This window comes from Capricornis sumatraensis, chromosome 3 (assembly GCF_032405125.1).
Source record: "Capricornis sumatraensis isolate serow.1 chromosome 3, serow.2, whole genome shotgun sequence".
Taxonomy (NCBI): Eukaryota; Metazoa; Chordata; class Mammalia; order Artiodactyla; family Bovidae; genus Capricornis; species Capricornis sumatraensis.
The window spans coordinates 7,698,559-7,711,892 of record NC_091071.1 but is presented as its reverse complement, the minus strand read 5'-3'; the positions used below and the strand labels follow the sequence as shown (position 1 = coordinate 7,711,892).

At 55.7% G+C, this 13,334-nt stretch overlaps 1 protein-coding gene across 1 annotated transcript; it reads left to right on the top strand.

Moving 5' to 3' along the window:
* Nucleotides 1–5,655: 5,655 nt before the first annotated feature.
* LOC138076938 (uroplakin-3b-like protein 1) lies at nt 5,656–9,732 on the top strand. The gene is made up of 6 exons (XM_068969275.1): nt 5,656–5,737; nt 7,289–7,441; nt 7,559–7,778; nt 8,310–8,386; nt 8,634–8,754; nt 9,624–9,732. Exons 1-6 carry the CDS (start codon nt 5,656–5,658, stop codon nt 9,730–9,732), a joined length of 762 nt encoding a protein of 253 aa, XP_068825376.1.
* Nucleotides 9,733–13,334: the final 3,602 nt, after the last annotated feature.

Sequence of the window (13,334 nt, the reverse complement as noted above, 5' to 3'; positions counted from 1 at the left end):
GGACTGGTGCCCTTATAAGAAGAGATTAAGATGCAGAGACACTGGGGTGCTGCAGGGGACAGACCAGGTGAAGAGGCAGGAAGGGGACGATCCAAGGAGAGAGGTCCAGAAGACGCCAGCCCTGCCCACGTGATCTTGGCCTTCCAGCCTCCAGAACTGCTAGAATGTAAAGGTCTGCTGTTAAGCTGCCTGGTCTGGGGCGTTCTGCCCTGGTGGGTGGAGCAGACTGATCCACCCACCCTCACAGTGTTGGGGACATGAGCGGGACGGGGGTGGGTGGGGGTGGGTGGGTGGAGTATGCAGGGCAGGGGGCCGTGGTGAGAGCTGCAGGAACAATGTGTGCAGAGGCTTGGAGGCAGGAAGGGCCGGGGTCACGCTGGCCCCTTGACCCAGCTTTCGCTGCCTCCTCTCCTCCCCAGGGCCCACTGCAGCCGTGTCCTGGCCCTCTCCCCACCGACCACCACTGCTCCCAGCCTGGACCTCTAGGGACAAGAGCCCAGGGGTCACCCTTGATTCCTCCTCCTCTGGGTGAGCCCCGCAGGCAGCCCTGCCCCCTTCTGCTGGCCTCAGTCTCCCCTCCCCTGTCAGATGAGTCCCCACCTCCCCGAAACCCCACTCCCTGTGGGGTGACGCAGGCTGGAGTTATCTCCAGGAAGAATGTGTCACCCTTGACAACCATTCTTCTCCCTGACTTCGACCTCTCCCCGCTGAGGGACAGACAGGAATGCCCCATTAATCATCCTGGCCTCTCTCTCCAAGTCCTCAGCCCCCCTTCCTCCGCTCCCCAGTGGAGGTGCTGTTTCATGGAAGTGTCAGGCTCACCTTCGCCCTCCAGTCCCTGTGCCCTGAATATAGGCACCTAGGGCAGTGGGAAAGCCCTCGGGGCAGGGGTGGGGAATGGGCTGAGAGTGGGCTCGGGTCATCAGACATCTCTGGGTGCCCCACCCTGTCCCATGAGTCACCCCAGGTACATGGCCAGGTAGGTCCTCGGGAATAGACTGTTCCCCAGGGCTAGGTGTGTCCCAGCTGCCCCAGCAGCCCTCCCTGGCTCCCCCAGGCATTCTGGTCCCCATCCCCTTCACACCGGCTTGCCTGCAGAAGCCCCGGTTTGAATGCAGGACCAGAGGCACTCCTCAGGCCCTGTGGGTCTGGGAAGGAGCACTGGGCCTGGGGGGACAGATGGAGCCGGCTGGTGCCCCGGGGTGGGCTGTGGGGAGGATCGCCCTGGGGACATATGGAAACTTGACCTGGATCAAGTGAAAAGGGCACTGAGGGTTGCCCACGATTGTGGCTTGTGATTAAAAATAGAACATTTCAGGGACTTCCCTGGTGGGCCAGGGGTGAAGAATCTGCCTTGCAATGCAGGAGCCGTGGGTTTGATCCCTGGTTGGAAAACTGAAGTCCCAGATGCTGTGGAGCAGCTAAGCCCACATGCTGCAACTAAGACCCGTGTGTCTCAGCCGCAGCTAGAGAGTCTCTGGGATGCAATGGAAGATCCCGCATGAGTCAATGAAGGCCCGACACAGCTAAACAGAGAAGATTTTTTGAAAATAGCATTTCAAATCAGTAGAAATAGGGCTGATTTTTCAGTATTTTGGTTTTTTTTCAATATTTGCGATTTTTTTTTGAGGTTTCATTACATAGGCATGATTGATTAAACCATTGACAGTTGATGATTAATCTAACCTCCAGCCCCTCTCCCCTCTCCAGAGGTCGGGGGATGAAGCTGCAAATTCTTAATCACGTGGCTGGTTCCCTTGGCAACCAGCCCCCAACCTGTGATTATCTAGGGGCTCTCCAAAATCATAGCAACATAAACTCAGGTATGGTTGAAAGGGGCTTGTTATAGAAAACAAAACAAAACACGCATTTCACCTTTATCACTCCGGCGCTATTTCAGGGAACCAAGGATGCTCCTTTGTGAGCTGCATGCTGGGGACCACAAAGACCTTCATGCACATCAGTGCAGCCATAGGCAACGCAGAGGCACGCACCAAATGGGGAGAGTCGATGCCTTGGGGAGCGCAGAAATAGGATAGGGAAGGGCCGGGAGAGACTAGGAAAAGAGCAAGACCTTGTGCAGAGCAGTAACGAGGGGGCCACGGACCCAGAGAGATGCATGGTCCTTTGCTCCTACGGCCCCTGGGTTAAACACAGATGAAGAGGGGGCCGGTTTCCAGCCCCACCACTGACCGTCCACAGGGCTGAGAAAGCTCCTCTCCCTGGGGCCCCGGTGTTCTCATCTATATGATGAGATTAATAATCAGGCCTGCCTGCCTGCTTCTGGGATCTGAGAAGATGAGTCGATGGGCAAGAATGTACTTTCGAAAGGTTAAAGCCGGCTCCTCCCATGTTCTGATGGCCGCTTTCAGCTGCCTTTCAGAAGAGTAAAAGAAGAGGAAAAAAGTAAATCTGTACACTTTTATATACATTATATTAAAATATATTCATGTAAGTGTAATATATACAGTATAAACATATATTTACACATACTTTTTGTAAGTATACATATATATGTTTTATATACATGTAGGTATCTGGATTTCCCTGGTGGCTCAGATGGTAAAGCGTCTGCCTACAATGCGGGAGACCCGGGTTCGATCCCTGGGTTGGGAAGATCCCCTGGAGAAGGAAATGGCAATTCACTCCAGTACTCTTGCCTGAAGAATCCCATGGATGGAGGAGCCTGGCAGGCTACAGTCCATGGGGTCGCAAAGAGTCGGACACGACTGAGTGACTTCGCTTTCACATGTAGGTATGTATTGATGTATAGAGAGTAATTTAGTGTATATATATATATATATATTGGACTGTAGCCCCCAGGCTCCTCTATCTACAGGGATTCTCCAGGCAAGAATGCTGGAGTGGGTTGCCAGTTCCTCCTTCAGGGGATCTTTCCAACCCAGGGATCAAACCCGAATCTCCCGCACCTCCTGCATTGCAGGCGGATTCTTTACCGCTGAGCCACCGGGGAAGCATAAGTGTGTATGCTATACACACATATATACTATACTCTCCCATAGTGTGTATACACACACACACACGGGAGAGGCTTGAGAACAAGTATAGCAAAATGTTAACCATTGTTGACTCTGGGTGGGGACTGTATGTAAGGGCATTCTTTGTTCTATATACTTCCAGCTTTCCCAGGTGTGATCATTTCTGTAATAATAGGCTGGTGAGATAGAGAAGCTTTTCCGGGGTTGGGTCTGCCTGGGACTTGCCGGCTCGTGTCCTCCTCTCTTCTGCCTCCGGGCCCAGCAGCACTGGTCATGTCCTCTGAGAGGCCCACACCTCTGCTTCAAAGTCTACGCACGACCTCCGTGTCCCATGGCTGAACGTCGAGCACAGGATGACTTGCATCTGAAGACCATCCGTGTAAAGGGCAGCGCGCTGAAGTGGCTGCTCTGTGGAGGCATCCCCCACAACCCATGCCAGACCTGAGAGCCCACCCCCTCCGCACAGCCATCCTGTGGGGAGGGAGGGGGATTCCTGCCTCCAGGAGCTTCCAGCGGGAGGAGGGCCAGGTGTGTCCAGAGATGCACTTGATAAGACAGTACATTTTATTGCAACAAGTATATAATAGGATGGAGGTACATGTCAGGTGCTGTGGAAGGCATTAAGGGGAGGCACCAAGGCCAATCAGGGGAGTTTTTGGTGACGCCAGACCCTGGGGTAGGTAGGGCTGAAGGACAAGAGCTCGCTGGGAACGCAAGGCAGTGAGGGCCCTCCAGGGAGAGCCTGGCCTGAGCCAAGACACAGAGGCCAGAGGCCTTGGGAGAGGGTGTCTCAGCACCTTTTGGTTGAGGCTCCCCATGAACACCTAGACTACCCCAACCTTGTCTGCCTTCCCCCACCCTTTAAATACTTTTTAAAAATATTTATTCATTTATTTGGCTGTGCCAGGTCTTACTTGTAGCATTCAGGATCTTTAGTTGCCGCATATGGGACCTAGCTCCCTGAGCAGAGATCAAACCCAGGCCCCTGCGTTGGGAGCAGCGTCCTACACACTGGACCACCCAGGGGAATCCTGTTCCCTGAATTTTCCCCTCGGGTTTTGGCCCCCAGTTCCCTGGGGGCTAGGCTTCCCCGGTGGTTGAGATGGTAAAGAATCTGCCTGCTAATGCAGGAGACCCAGGTTTGATCCCTGGGTCGGGAAGATTCCCTGGAGGACGAAATGGCAACCCACTCCAGTATTCTTGCCTGGAGAATCCCATGGACAGAGGCACCTGGTGGGCTACGGACCATGGGGTCACGAAGAGTCAGACACGAAGGAGAGACTAACACTCCCTTGAGGCTGAGTCATCACTGGTGAAATACAGTAGTGTTCAATCCTGCAAAGTCTGCGACCATTTGCTAGCAAGTCCAGGTAAACAGTTGGTCGAAAAAAGTCTACTAGGTAATAATAGTGTGGGTAGGAATATTTTCCTTTTTTCAAGTTCACTGCAATAAACAATTTGCACATTTTAAGTATTTTGGGAAATAAAGATAGTTCAGGTGGGCTGGCAATCAACTGGATTATATATTTGATTATATAGAGATATAAATCGAATGCATTATAATGACTAAAGAATATAATTGTTTTTTAAAAATTTAAGTATCCCCCAAAGGAGTTTGAGTTTTAAGAGGGTGGCTCTGGTCAAGTGTGGAGCTAGGCCGAGTGGGGTCCCTGTGCTTGGAGCAGAGAACCCCATGAGGGGCTGCTACTCCAGTCCATGTGAGAGGTGCTTGGTACATGCTCCGCCCACCAGCCCTGGGCCCCAACTGAGAACCTTCTGTCTGGAAGAGGGATTGTCCTGCTCTGGCAGTGGCCAGAGATGGAGGAGGGAGAGAGGAGGTCACCTGGATAAGGAGAGGGGGGAGGGTGATGTGAGGGAGTCCCCTCCCAGGGCGAGGCTGCAGGAGGGCAGCAGGGAGTCACCCCAGGCTTGCCTTGTGGGGGAGATCTTCCAGTTCTGGAGTCTGCCCCAGCAATCTTGGACAAGCCCCTTTCCTTTTTCTGTACCTCATTCCGGAAATGAAGATTACTGCCTTCCGCACAGGGGGGCCATGGGGAGCCCCCTCCCAGGGCCAGGCAGCAGGGGCGCAGCAGTGAGTCCCCTAAGTGCCCCCAGGCTTGCCTTGGAGGTGATCCTCCAATTCTGGGGTCTGCCCGGCTGGCTGGGTGATCTTAGACAAGCCCCTCTTTCCCCTTTCTGTGCCTCATCCAGGAAATGAGGATTACTCCCTTCCGCACAGGGTGCCCAAGGGGAGCCCTGGGTGCCAGGTTGGAGGACTGTTTGGATGAGGACATTCCACAGGGCCTGGCAGGACCACCACTGGGGCTGCCTGGACCCCAGGGCTGCCGCCCCCTCCCGGGGCCCCTCCCTGGCCAGGCCCTCCTGGAGTGGGGGTGGGGTGTCCGGGCTGCTTGGCAGCACAGCAGCTAATTCTTCTGTTCAGACCCCTCCCTGGAGATGCCAAATCCTTGGGGCCAACAGATTCAGCCCCTAAACCCGTCCGACCAGTTGTCTGGGAGAAGGGGGCGCCTGGGAGGGGCAGCAGGAGATGCCAGAAGTGGCCGCCCCATCCCAGCCCAGGGAGCGGAGCCTCTGGGGCTCTGGATGCTGCGGACAGACCCTCAGACAGACAGACGGTTGGACGCTTGTTCTGCCCATGGGGCTTGGCAGGGGACAGCCTCCGCTGCTGATGGCACTGTTGCTGCTGCTGGCCTGCCTCCAGACGGGGATGAGCCTGGGTGAGTGAGGGTCGGGGCAGGGCGGGTGGGGTGGGGAGGGGGTGGTGCCCACCACACTTCAGGCTTCAGACAGAGCCCACCTCCTCCAGCTGCCTCCTGAGTCTGAGTTCTGAGTCTGGGGCTGGGTCCCAGGTGGGTCAGGGGAGACAGCCCACTAGAACAGGACACAAGGCAGACACCTGTGCCCCCGCCCCCCAAGACAGGGGAGCAAGGAATGCTTCCTCCCTCTCTGGGCTTCTCATCCCCCTGTCTCCTGAGCCCAGTTGTCACAAGTGGCTTCCCTCCTTCCCTTCCTCCCTGTCCCCAGGAGAGGTTTAAAGAGGACTTCAGCGGACTTCCCTGCCGGTCCGTGGTTAAGACTGTGCTTCCACTGCAGGGGTGCAGTTTGGCCCCTGGGTGGGGAACTAAGATCCTGCAAGCGTGGCCCAAAACAAACAAGAAGTCTTTAAGGATAACACTCCAAAAGGAAGCTCTGCAAGGGAGCTACAGGCATTGTTCACTGTCAGGCTCTTAAAGTGGAAGAGCTCACAGACGCAGCCCCCGACTCCCATTGCTGCTGCTCTGCGCCTTTCCCCTGTTAAGCACGAACATTAAGTACCTGCTGTATGCAGGGTGCTCTGGGCCTCAGTGTTAGAGCCGGGAACTCTGAGAGGGGAAGGTTCTACCCCTGAACCTTTGGGGCTGAGTTGAATTTAATAGAAATGAATCATATTGAACTGAACTGAACCAAAAGAGAAAGAGGGTTCTGGAAACTTCCCTAGCCCATCTCGTCTTTCTACAGCTCTCCAGCATCTGGGGCTGGAGGGAGGGGGGAGCTCTGACCTCGGGGGCCCGGAGAGGAATTAGGGGTTCTGAGCTCTCTAAGCAGAGCCTGAAGGCTGGACAGGGCTGTGGGAGGCTGAGAAAGGGACGGGTTCCCGAAGGAGAGGGAGTCTTGGGGGGGCAGGAGGTGCAGAGCTCTAGGTGAGGAGAGGTCACCCTGTGCTCTGAGCCAGGACCCGTCCCCACGTCTGGGCCTGGGGTCTTCCTGTGTCACCACCCCCCGCCCCCACCAAGCCATTCACTCCTCCCATCAAACAAACCAACCTTGAGAGGTGGGTAAACTGAGGCCCAGAGAGTGTCAGAGCTCAAGGTCACTGGGCTCTGCCAGAGTCCAGCCTAGGGTTCAGGCCTGGGCTCAGGCTCCCCCAAATCTGAGTCTCACCCCAGCAAGACCTAAGATGCCTCTCCCAGAACTGACTATGCAGCTTGGGGAGGGGCCTCCGGAGCCTCCATCTGCCCTACACTTCCCGGAGACCCTGGTGATTCAAGGGGGCAAGGCTTCCCCCGACCTCCCATGGTGCCCACCCCTAATAGGCTCCCAAGGCAGGGGCCAGGGGCTGGATGCAGAGTTGCCAAGAAGCCCTCCTGATTAACGCCTGATTAGAACTCCCAGGAAAAGCCCTAACTCCCCCCTCAGACTGGGGCTTCCCAGACCTTGAGCCTCCAGACTAGACTGTGGGGAGTCGGTCATCGTGTTGAGCCTCTTTGCTCTGCCCCCGCCCGGCGCAGAGCGCATCAACTATGTGCCCCAGCTCTCGAGCACCACCCTGGCAGGGAGGCTCACCCAGTCCACCTTCACGCTGGAGCAGCCGCGGGGCCAGTTCAGCCACCCCAGCATCTCCGACTCTGACGCCATCTGGCTGGTGGTGGCCCACAGTAACGGTGGGTGCTGCCGGGGCCTTGCTTGTCCTTCTGTGAAGTGGGTGGCTGGGCCTGGAGGGAGCAGGGGGTAAGTGGATGTGGCCGCCCCCACTGGCTGACCCTCGGTGCCACCCTCAGCCACGCAGAAGTTCACGGCCCCACAGAAGGTGGAGGACACACCGGTCCCTGCCGACTTCCCCCAGGGGGGCTACTACTTCACGCTGAGGGCCAGCCGGGCTCTCTACCCGGGCGGCCCACCCAGCAACCAGCTCCGGGTCCTGCGCGTCGGCAACGATACCCACTGCTCCCCGAGGACAAGAGGCTGCAACCGCCCACTGCCGGGCCCTGGCCCCTACCGGTGAGCGCCGGGCCGGGCTGGGGGTGGACAGCTCCTGCCTGTGTCCAGAACTTCACCTGGGTGCCTGGGAGCCTGGCTCCAGTTCTGCCAATGGCAGGAGGGGACCAGGGAGGCCGCGGTGAATTGTCCCGTCTTCTTGAGCAGAGCCTCCCCCCAACTTGAGCCCCCACCCCATAGGCCACCTGGACCACTTGGGAGGGGTCTCCTCATCCAGTCAGAGTGGGCCCCATCTAATCTTACTCAGGACTTGATTCACTGATGTTCTGTGCTGGGGGACCTAGCCCACTCCACACTGTCCTAAGTGAGGACACTGAGGGTCCCAGAAAGGGCAGGCCATGCACCCAAGGCCGCACAGCAGAGACAGTCACAACTGGGATCAGAGCCCCTTCTGGCGGACTCTAAGGCCGTGCTTTTAGCTCCAGGCTGTTCCCCCCAGGTCCTGGGAGTCAGGGAGACAGACTGACAGGCACCAGGGTGGGAGGGTTTCAGGCCCTGGGGACTCCCACCCCCAATGGTGGATCTCCTGTTCAGAGTGAAGTTCCTGGTGATGAGTGACAGGGGACCCATGGCTGAGACAGAGTGGTCCAGTGAGACCCGCCTGCAGCAAGGTATGCGGCCAGGTGTGCAGGTCCAACACTAGGCCTGGCGGCTCTTGCGGACTGGGGGTGGGCTGGGGGGAATGGGCCAGCCCCTAGTCCGTCAGAGCCCCTCTCCCAGCCTGTGCCCCGCCCCATTCTTTCCCGGCTGGGCTGGGAGGCTGTTGGTCTGGGGGCTGTTCCAGGCCCCTCTTCTCAGGTCGGATCTTTTTCCTCCCTTCCTGCCCTACCCGCCTGTGGCACCCCCTGGCGCCCTCAGCCAAGGTGCTCCAGGCTGCCCCAGGGCCCCAGACCGCGGGCACTGTGGTCATCATTGCCATCCTGTCCGTCCTGCTGGCCGTCCTCCTCGCTGCCCTCCTCACTCTGCTCATCTTCACCTGGTACGTGGACAGGGTCGAGATTTCCCTGGGAGCGTGGGGTCCCTGACCTGGGCCACCTCTTCCCTTCCCCTCGATCCAGGCCTCCAACCCTGCTCCCCATCGCTAGCTCTGCGGGAGAGCTTTTCCCTGAAGGCCAAACAGGGGTAACAGTTATTGATCAAGGGATCCCCAGCGTTCTAGAGCCAGTGTGTGTGCTTGTGGGCGCATTGGCCCCTGCTTCCCTCGTCCCTCTGCCTGCCAGACACCCGCTGATGGGTGGAGCCGGTGGGTGGGGCCAAATTTTCTGAGCGGACACCATCTGCCCCCTGGTGGCAAGAGCTGGAATTGCACGTCGGGTGGGGGCGGGTTGGGGACGACAGGGCAGACGGTACAGATGGATGGAGGTGAAGTGCTTTTAGTCGAAGCGCTGAGATTTGACTTGAGCGCTCAAGGCTTTATTCCGAACTCAGATGCTGGGGCCTGGTGGGGAAAGCGGTGTCCACAAGGATTCCTAGAGGAAAGGAACCTGGTCCCTAAAGGGAATTTGGAGAGGAGGGGAAGGGAAGCAGATGGGAAGGGTCTGGGGGCAGAGGAGTTGCCACCAAGGCCTGGGCCTTGATTCAAGGCTGAGCTGTATCCTGAAGGCCGGAGAGAGCCAGTGGCCGGTTTTGATCAGGGGAAACGCAGATGCTGTTGTGGAGGCGTCCTGGGTGTGGGGAGTGGAGGAGACCATGGGGGCGGGGTCGTGACAAAAAGCGGGGAGACGGAGCTGCGTTTTCTCAGATTTAGGGGCACAGCGCTCTAGGCTCTAAGCCATGGCCATCAGATTTCAATCGGGCTGTCCGTTCACCATCCTCTCCCTCTCTCCTCTCCCCTCCACGCCCCCCCAGGTACGACACCTGCGGGAGCACGCCCATCTCCGGCCCAGGGGAGCTGGTGTTCGTCAGACAATATGACACCCACCACATGTCGAGGCCTTCAGCTGTGGGGGGCTCCTGAGGGCCTCCAGGGGGCCCCTGGTGCAGGCTGGGGGCCCACCCAGCTGCTTCAGAGCCCGCGGAGAGAGTGTTTCTAACTAAGGGGGAGGGGAGGGTATCCTTAGCCCAAAGCTTGGGGCTGCCGCTTTGAGGAATAAATGTCCCCAACAGCTCCCTGAGTGGCTGGGTCATGATACATCTGTTGGTCTCCCTGCGTGCCTGTCCCAGCCCCTCTCAGGAGGACACAGCACCAGGGGGGAACCCAGGGGTTCTAGGCCAGCCGAGCCATCCGGACAGTGAAGATGAGTCCAGTGACCCCGATAGGTCTAGTGAGGCCCACCTGGCCTGTGGGCATGTGCCGTCCCTCCCCCCAGCCTCCTTTCTGTGGCCTCTCCTCCTGGCTGGAGGACTTAGAGCTTCCAGGCTTCACCCCCACTCCTGTGCTCACTCTGGGTGGGGGTGCAGGAGTGTGTGAGAAGCTGTAACTCCTTGGAGATGCCTGGGTTCAGACTGGGGGCCCAAACCCCATGCAGGACGCGGAGCGTCTGTTGTCATCCACTCCACTCTGGGCTGAGATGACCCAGGCGGGGCTCTGTCCTCACTTTGCTCAGCGCTGTGGGGGACAGTGTTGTAGCCACGCGTTCTGGGAAACAAACTCACTCAGAAGGACAATGCGGAGTGCAGTTTATTACACTGGTGGGCCCAAGGCAGAGTCTCCTTTTAGCCAAGGACCCTGACCAGTTTTTCTGAAAACCTTATATACCCTAAGTGTACCTGCCCAAACCCACCTCCCCAAATTCCCTGAAACTAGTCTGAACAAAGGAAGAGAAAGATACAAAGTTAACCCGTGATTCATATGCCTTAAGCCTAGGTAGTTAACAGTGGACAGTTATCAATAGGCCTGTGGTCATACCCCAATAAGCATAATAGAATTTATGATTCTATTCAGTTACACAGATAATTAAGGTATTCTTTTAGGCAACAGAGAGTCTAGGTACGAGCCCTGGGGTCTTCCATCCAGGGTGCCTGGTTTTCCAGTTGGTATGTCGTTTCCATAGATACTGGGCATAGAGCTCAAAGTCCACAGTCTGGCCCAAGATGGAGTCCTGCTTTCAAGATGGAGCCCGTTCTGTCTGTCTCCTCCTTCATTCCCCCCTCTTGACGCTCTTAACTCATAGTATGAGCATCATTCATAGGAATATATTGCACCCTGACTCTCCGACCTCCAATTTGGGAGAACGACATCAATCTTTGGGTTACAAAGTTCATAATACATTGTAAAATAAAGGGTCCACAAAGCATACCTGTCAAGGCAACTATAACAGTGGTAAATGTAGTTTTCCACCATCACCCTTCACCCAGATAGGACCGAAGTCCAAAAAGGAAGATTATTATCAGACATAACTCTTACCTGACCTTTCATGTCATCTAGGGTGGCTGATATATAGCCAGATAGATCAGGAATATATACCCAACATTCAGCTTTAATTACAGCCCAGGTCCCTCTCTGTACTGGAACTATGGTTCGTCTCAAGATGGTACCAGCAAGTCCTTGTAGCAGCAGTTGATCGTAGAGCTTCACCTCTTTTTCTTCTTTAAGATGATCTTGGTTTCACGGGGCTCAGTGGGGTCCTTTTGTGTAGACCACTCCGCGTCCTCCGGGTCTCATGGTATGCTCTCTTCACCCTCATGTGGTGAGTCCAGGGAGTGACGCCTGCAACTTTAACTGCAGTCGGGCTGGTTAGAACAACACTATATGGACCCTTCCAATGTGGGGCCAAGGAGTTGTGTTTCCAGTCCTTGACCCACACCAGACCACCAGGCACAAATTCGTGCATCTGTTCCCCGAGGGGGAACGGCACCCTTGTACAAACTTAACTGACTTCTTACCTTACCCAGTGGTTCCATCTGCTGTGAAATCTCATCTCCCCTTACCTGAGGCAAATTTGTTGACACCTGTTTTATTATGAGAGGGGGCCTCCCATACACAATTTTGTACAGAGAAGAGCTATGGGACTGGGGTCATCCTGAGTCTGAGCAGAGCCGTCGGAAACAAGCCCACCCAGGAACAGTCAGTCTCTAAGATCCACTTGGAGAGTGTCTCTTTTAAGTGTCTGGTTGGTTCCTTCCACCATCCCAGGACTCTGGGGCCTATATGCTGTATGTAATTTCCACTTGATGTTTAAAGTTTTGCTTACTTGTTATACTAAATCAGCTACGAAAGCCGGGCCATTGTCCGACCCAATGTTGGTAGGAAATCCAGATCTGGGAACTATCTCCCTAAGCAGGCACAGGCTACTTTTGATGCTCTTTCAGTCTGGGTAGGAAAAGCTTCTACCCATCCTGAGAACGTACTTACCACTACCAGGTAATGGTAGTGTCGGTGAGGTTTCATTTCAGTGAAGTCCACTTCCAGGTGTTCAAAGGGCAGCGTGCCTTTTAGCTGAATCCCTGGAGGTTTCTGTCTGTGCTGAGAGGCAGCATGGACCTGTGAGCAGGCAGTGCAGTTCTGAGATTCTGTCCTGCGTAGGGAAGAGAGGTGGGGAACCAAGAAATACTTTCAAATTAGCTCTTCCAGTTTATCAGGGCCTAGATGGGTCGCTTGGTGTGTTTGGCTTACCAGAGTGGGTGCCAGCTCCTCTGGTACCAATAATTTGCCACTTGGCAATTCCCACCATCCCTTTTCAGTCTTGATGGCCCCTTCTGCTTTGGCTAGTTGGTTTTGGGCTTCAGTGTATTTTGGAGAGTCTAGCGTTAGCTCGGGTAGCTCCGCCAATATGAGAGCTTTAATAGCAGCTTCACTTGTCACCCCCAAGCCCTCGGCTGCATGTTTCACGGTCTTATCTGCCAGTCTGTTCCCTGAGCCCGGGGGGTTATCCTCTTTTTGACGTCCTCAGCAGTGTATGACTGCAACCCTTTCTGGTTCCCAGGCAGCATCTAATAGGGTCTTAATTTCTTCCTTATTTTTAGTATCTTTTTCACTAGCTGTCAAAGGCCTCTCTCCTTATACAGAGCCCTGTAGTGTGGCAAGAGCATACCTGGAGTCTGTGTAAATGTTTGTCTTCTTACCTTTTGACAGCTGAGGGCCTGGATTAGAGCATATAGTTCGGCCTGTTGAGCGGACCCGTGTGATGGCAGAGAGCTAGCCTCAACGATGGTTTCTTCCATGACTACTGCACATCCCGACGGTCACTGTCCTTGTTTCACCAGGCTGGTGCCATCGGTGTACAGGACCAAACCTGGGTCCGGGATTGGCTGGTCTCTCAAGTCAGGTCTGCTGGCGTATTTCCTTGCAATCATGTGAGGGCCCACCTTCTCCCACAAGAAAGAGAGTGGCCGGATTCAGGGCCTGACAAGGCTCAGTAGTAACATGGGGGATCTCACTCGACAGTCCCTGGTATTGGGTAAACTGGGATGTTGACAGCCATTTATGGGGGTCCCCTCGCAGGAGAGTGTTGACCTCATGTGGGACTTTTACGAACAAATCTTGGCCCAAAGTCAGCTCGGTTGCCTCCCGGACCAGTAACACAACTGCAGCAAGTGCCCGTAAGCGTCCCAGCCACCCAGTGGCAACACTGTCCAGCCGATTAGAGATAAGTCACTGGCCTGTCCCATGTCCCCATA

Excerpts from the sequence above, each read along its gene's own strand:
- LOC138076938 (XM_068969275.1), top strand. The coding sequence starts at position 5,656 with ATGGGGCTTGGCAGGGGACAGCCTCCGCTGCTGATGGCACTGTTGCTG. Across the intron at positions 7,779-8,309 it reads CCGGGCCCTGGCCCCTACCG|AGTGAAGTTCCTGGTGATGA; the intron begins GTGAGCGCCGGG and ends TCTCCTGTTCAG. Across the intron at positions 8,755-9,623 it reads ACTCTGCTCATCTTCACCTG|GTACGACACCTGCGGGAGCA; the intron begins GTACGTGGACAG and ends ACGCCCCCCCAG.